Below are 6,436 nucleotides of genomic sequence, written 5' to 3'. Positions count from 1 at the left end.
GGCTCCGACCACAGTGTTTCCTGCTTAAGATTGACAGTGTGTGTAGCCTGCCTTGTGTCTCAGTGAGAAAGGTGAGCTGTAGGCACAGTAAGTAAATACACATGCTTCCGCGGTCATCTCTGGTCTTTCTCTCCCTGCTGAGGAAAAGGTGGGAAGTTTCCCCAAGCAGAGCAGCAGAGAGGCAAATGGAGAGTTGTGGACGAACTGCAGTCTCAGCCAGGCTGCTAGCCCCTGTGGGAGAGGTTTGGGATGTGGCACGCGCCTGGTCTCTTTGGGTCAGACTTGAGGTTACCCCAGCCCCACAGTGCTTTTCTAAGCTCACAAAGGAAGGGCTGCAGGTCAGTATTATTTGTAGCCCGCCCTCTCCGCAAGCGGACTCAGGGCGGCTCACAAATAGGGCCCACATGCCAATAGTTAAAACAATCAAAAACAAGATAAAACAATCAATCAATTACAACAATGCAAAGTGCTCAGGATGTTTCAGGAAAGTCTTCAGTAACAAGATGGCTTCCTGGGGGTAGCAGTCCCAGTTCAGTGGTATCAGATCCACGCAGCGCTGTCGTTCTTCTAACACAGGGCCATCTCACCCCCCGATGTTACCCAACTCAGTTGGTGGTGGTGGTGGAGATAGTGGTGGAGGTAGTGGCGGCTCCTACTCGAAAGCCTGGCGGAAGAGCTCCGTCTTGCAGGCCCTGTGGAACTGTGCGAGGTCCCGCAGCGCCCGGATCTCCTCCGGGAGCTCATTCCACCAGGTAGGAGCCGCCACCGAAAATCCCTGGCCCTGGTAGCAGCATACCTGGCATCTTTGGGGCCTGGAATCACCAGCAGATGTTGAGTCCCAATCGTAGCGCCCTTGGGGGAACATAAGGGGAAAAGCGGTCCCTTAGGTATGTCAGACCCTGGCCATATAGGGCTTTAAAGGTAAGAACCAGAACTTTGAAGCGAATCTGGTACGCTATTGGCAGCCAGTGCAGTGCTTTCAGTACAGGCCAGATGTGCTGCCACCTAGGGAGACCCATCAAATGCCTGGCTGCAGCATTCTGCACTAGCTGCAGCTTCCGGATTTACGACAGAGGCAGCCCCATGTAGAGAGGGTTACAGTAGTCTAGCCTTGAGGTGACCGTCGCATGGATCACTGTGGCTAGGTCATCGCGGTCAAGGAAGGCAACCAACTGCCGAGCCAGCTGAAGATGGTAGAAGGCCGACTTGGCAGTGGCTGCCACCTGGGCCTCCATAGTTAGCGAGGAGTCCAGGAGCACTCCCAAACTCCTAACCTCCAACGCTGGCACCAAAGGCGCCCCATCGAAGGTCGGGAGAAGGAGCCCCAACCCCGAACCGACCCGACTCAGGCCCAGGACCTCCGTCTTCGCCGGGTTTAGTTTCAGCCGACTCAGTCTGAGCCAACCAGCCACAGCTTGCAACACCCGGTGAAGATCTTCTGGGCTGGAGTTTGACTGGCCGCCAGGCATAAGCTAGAGCTGGGTGTCATCGGCATACTGATGACACCCAAGCCCATACCTCCGGGCAATCTGGGCAAGGGGGCGCATATAGATGTTAAACAACATTGGGGACAGCACCGCCCCCTGCTGTTCCCCTATCGCCACCCTTTGTCCCCAACCTTGGAGAAAAGAGGCAAGCCATTGAAGGGTGAGCCCCTGAATCCCCATGTTGGCGAGGCGGCGGGTCAGCAACTGGTGGTTGACCATGTCGAACGCGGCCGACAGATCTAACAACAACAGTGTTGCCACACTGCCTCGGTCCAGATGCCTTCTGATGTCGTCAGCAAGAGCGACCAGCACTGTCTCTGTCCCATGTCCCGGGCAGAAACCAGACTGGAAAGGATCTAGGATAGAAGCATCATCCAGAAAGCACTGTAGCTGTAACGCACCACCCTCTCGATAAGTTTGCCCAAATATGGCAAATTGGACCCCGGCCGATAGTTGGCCAATTTGGCCAGGTCCAGAGATGTTTTCTTCAAGAGCGGGTGGACCATCGCTTCCTTGAGTGCCACCGGGACCCGCCCCTCAAAGAGGGATTTGTTGATAATCTCCCTTAGGGCACCTCAAAACCCCTCGTGGCCCGCTTTAATGAGCCAGGAGGGGCATGGATCAAGGCTGCATGTAGTTGGGCGTACAGATACGAGCAATCTGTCAATTTCCTCCAGACTGAGTAGGCTGAAACACTCTAAGCCCGGAACTGAGGACGTGCAAAGGGCCTCGAGTTCACTTTCAACGGCCTCGAGTTCACTTACTGTTTCAACTGTGGTGGGAGGTCATGGTGGAATGCCAAGACTTTATCTGCGAAATAGCTTGCGAATGCCTCACAGCCAATATCCAATTCCCTAACGTTTTGTCTGCCCTGTGACAGAGCTGTTAAAGACTGAATCATTCTAAACAGTTGGGCCGGGTGTGAGCTCGCAGATGCAATCGTGGTTGCATAGAATTCTCTCTTTGTGGCCTTGACTGCCATCTCATAGGATCTCATAAATGTCCTATAGGATGCTCTTGATGCCCGTCTCCAGGCAAAATAGCTGTTGTGTGTTGGGGGGGGGGACTTTACTCTGCAGAGAGCTGCTGCCAGGCAGAGTAGGCAATGCTGAACAAGATGGGCCCAGTGATGTGGCACGCGGTGTAAGGCAGCTCCGTGCATTCGGGAGCAAAAAGCCACAGCTGTTCCCTTCTGCTTTAGCCAGAGGGCCCACTGCTCTGTGGGGAAGCATCTGCTTGGCCTGCAGAAAGACCTCATCAGAGTTTCCCTGTAAAGAATGGCAGGTGGCGGGAAGGACCTTGCTCAGAGCCTGGGTGTCCCCTCGCTGTCAGAGGAGGTAAGGCTGAGCTCAGTAGACTTTGTGATGTGTCTTGATGTGGCAGCTTCACAAGTGGAAACCGCAAACTGGAGCCTCCCAACGTTTTTGAACCTGTATAATTCTGATACAGGGTGGTGGGTGCAGACACAAGATGGCTGCTGCAGGAGGCGGAGCCAACCACAAACCGTCAGGGCGGGGAGGGTTAGGCATAACTTCAGCTGTGCTTGACAGGAGGACACCTGTTTAGGTGAGCCTATTGCTGAATGGTATTTTCTTCCTCATACGTGGCCCGTCTTACAGTGCTGTCGTGGCGGCTGTTGCAAGACCATTCAGGTTTCCATTGATCAGCAAAAGCCCCAGCTGGCCACATCCATTTCCTTGAAACCCTTAGAGGAGGCCAGGAGAGGTGGTGGCAGGCACCGCGGGCACCACGTTGGGGACTTCTGCTGTACAAGTCTTGCCTTTGTTGCTGTTTTTATTTTTATTTATTTTTCATATTTGTATCCCACCCATCCCGAAAACGGGCTCGGGGCTGGTCACATCATCTTTCAAAAATACAATAACGTTTAAAAGCACAGTATAAAGATTTAAAATCAGTAGTTTTAGCTACTGGTGAAAGTTCCGACCCATTAATACCGATGGATATAGCCGGTTGCCGATGGATCTTCGGGAAGCACTGTTGACTTAAGGAAATGGGTTTATAAAGAAGATGCCCTAATTGACAAATTTCTAATCAGTAAATCAAAATTTGCTCCATGGTACAAAACCATCAAAAAAGACCATCTTAGAGCACGTTATTTGACTGATATGAGAACTTATAAGCTCAGGGTAGCACTCTCATCATCATTACGTTTCCAGTCAATGACAACTGAGATGCTGCTCTGACGATACCAAAAAAACCCCTGTAGATCAGCGTATATGTATCTGTGGAACCTCGATTGAGGACCTGCCACATTACGTTCTAAATTGTCCCTTACATTCAGAACCAAGAGAAAGATTTCTCGCCAACATATTGTCTGGTCTCCATCTTTTTTCTGACTCTAGTTAATTTTTATGTTGTCAGATATTCTTTTGTTTTAACAGGACGGCACTTTTTGCTCTAGCTGCCCCGAAAATAAGAGCAAATGTTGCAACTAGGAAAGTATCAAATGATACAGCTGCTGCCAGCTAGGTAAAGGTAAAGATTCCATTGCTCGAAAGCCAGTCGAATCCGACTCTAGGGTTGCGGTGCTCATCTCCGTTTCAAAGCCGAAGAGCCAGCGCTGCCCGAAGACGTTTCCGTGGTCATGTGTCCGGCATGACTAAACACCAAGGCGCACGGAACGCTGTTACCTTCCCACCGAAGTGGTCCCTATTTATCTACTTGCAATTTCTTGCTTTCGAACTGCTAGGTTGGCAGGAGCTGGAACTAGAGACAGGAGCTCACTCCGTCTTGCGGCACCCGGGTCTCGAACTGCTGAACTACCGACCTTCCACAGCCTGCAGTTCAGCGTCTTAACCACTTGCTAGCTTAACACTAGCTAGTTTGCTAGAAATTATCAGATTTTAAAGTTGACCAAGTCTTAGATAATATATATATATTACATTGTTATACTTGACTGATGTATTTTATTGTTTTAGATTGTGGAAGGCCCATGGCCATATACCATAAATTTTCTACCTACCGATGGATGGCGGGCGGGTGGGTGGGAGACGGCAACCTCGGGGAGGCCATATGCGGACACCCGCTGCCTCAACCAAAAGCCTGGCAGAACGGCTCCATCTTGCAGGCCCTGCGGAACTGAATAAGATCCCACAGGGCCCTGATCTCGATGGGGAGCATATTCCGCCAGGTGGGGGCCACGGAGAATACCTTTGTACCTGCCTTAGGTGTCTCAGTGCTTGTTGCTGCCTTCAGCTGTGTTTCCCCCATCCTGCCTGTGCCAGCTGTCAGTCACCCGGTTGCTGCTCCGCTGTCTGTGAGTGGCTGGGAAGTTTCAGAAGGCAGGCTGAGCAGGAGCGAGGCGAAGCAGAAGTGAGCGAAGGTGGTGGTGGGGAGTAGGGCTCTTTCCAGTGCGGAAACACAGCCGTCGTCTGTACGGGGGGAAGTTAATTTGAGGCTCTGATTCCCCCAAAATAGAAACTCAGTCACTCTGAGGGGGATGGGAAGGCTTTCCATTTGGGGCAATACGGATGTGGTTGCAGATGAACAGTGCCACGACCTCTGAGCCAGTTTGCCTGTCCTGTTGAATCACTTGAGGAGACAGAGAGATGCTCTGCAGCTCGTTCTTGCTGGGGGCAGGGAAGGCCAGAGTGGCAGACTCACAGGAGCTGCTGGGGAAAGAGGCCTTAAACATGAAGCAGGAGGCGGCCCGATCGGAGCCTTCTGCTTCTCTGCCCGCAAGAGCAGCTGTTGATGTGCTGCATGTCCAATGGCACCTCTCTCTGGTGCAGCGCCAGTCTTCTGCATTCCTGGATCTGGCCCTGCCCCTTCCTCCCTCTGCTGCTCAGTGCCTTGGCCTCTTCAGAGAGCCAGTTTGGTGTAGTGGTTAAGTAAAGTAAAGGTAAAGGTTCCCTTGCTCGAAAGCCAGTTGTATCCGACTCTAGGGGGCGGTGCTCATCTCCGTTTCAAAGCCGAAGAGCCAGCGCTGTCCGAAGACGTTTCCATGGTCATGTGGCCGGCACGACTAAACACCAAGGCGCACGGAACGCTGTTACCTTCCCACCGAAGTGGTACCTATTTATCTACTTGCAATTTCTTGCTTTCGAATTGCTAGGTTGGCAGGAGCTGGAACTAGAGATGGGAGCTCACTCTGTCATGCGGCACCCGGGTCTCGAACTGCTGAACTACTGACCTTTCACAGCCTGCAGTTCAGTGTCTTAACCACTTGAGCCACCGCAGCTCCTAGTGGTTAAGTGCGTGGACTCTAATCTGGGAGAACCGGGTTTGATTCCCCCACTCCTCCACTTGCACCTGCTGGATGACCTTGGGCAAGCCGTAGTTCTGATAAGAGCTGTTCTTGAAAAAGAGCCGTTTCTGTCAAGAGCTCTCTCAGCCCCACCTACCGCACAGGGTGTCTGTTGTGGGGAGGAGAAGGGAGTTTGTAAGCCGCTCTGAGACTCCCTTGGGTAGTGAAGGGGGGGTATAAATCCAATCTCCTCCTGTTCTTCTTCTTCTTGCCCCCCTCCCCATTTCTGGCATCCATCTTTTCCCTCTGGCGATGCCCCTGCCCCGCTCAGACCCTGCTCTCCCCCAGGGCGCCGCAGCTTGTCTCTGACGTTCTCCTTCCTTGCTTTCAGGTAACGGAGCCCAGCGCAGCAAGCCGGGCCGGCATGCCGAGGCAAGCCGTGTGCCAGAATGAGTTTAAAAGATGCCGGCGGTGCCGTGTGCCAAGATGGGGTGGCCTACAATCTCCACATTTACCCGCAGCTCTCGACAGAAAGTGCCTCCTGCTGCCGGGTGACGGCCACGAAGGATGCCACCACCACTGAAGTCATCCAGGACGCCATCAGTGCCTTGAACCTGGACGTGTCGAAGCACTACGTGCTGGTGGAGGTGAAGGAGTCCGGGGGGGAGGAGTGGGTGCTGGATGGGAACGACTCTCCGGTCCACCGGGTCTTGCTCTGGCCCCGCCGAGCCCAGGACGACCA

At 53.0% G+C, this 6,436-nt stretch overlaps 1 protein-coding gene across 1 annotated transcript in view; it reads left to right on the top strand.

Moving 5' to 3' along the window:
- The window catches only part of MYO9B (myosin IXB), a 110,761-nt gene that overhangs the window by 23,826 nt on the left and 80,499 nt on the right, over positions 1–6,436 (top strand). Inside the window, exon 2 of the mRNA XM_015426684.1 lies at positions 6,086–6,434. Coding sequence (XP_015282170.1) covers positions 6,144–6,434 — 291 coding nt within the window. The 5' untranslated portion in view covers positions 6,086–6,143. The remainder of the gene's footprint in view (positions 1–6,085; positions 6,435–6,436) is intronic.

The sequence above is a fragment of the Gekko japonicus genome, unplaced genomic scaffold (assembly GCF_001447785.1).
Source record: "Gekko japonicus isolate JY-2015 unplaced genomic scaffold, Gekko_japonicus_V1.1 scaffold2550, whole genome shotgun sequence".
Taxonomy (NCBI): domain Eukaryota; kingdom Metazoa; phylum Chordata; class Lepidosauria; order Squamata; family Gekkonidae; genus Gekko; species Gekko japonicus.
This window is presented reverse-complemented; position numbering and strand designations above follow the sequence as displayed.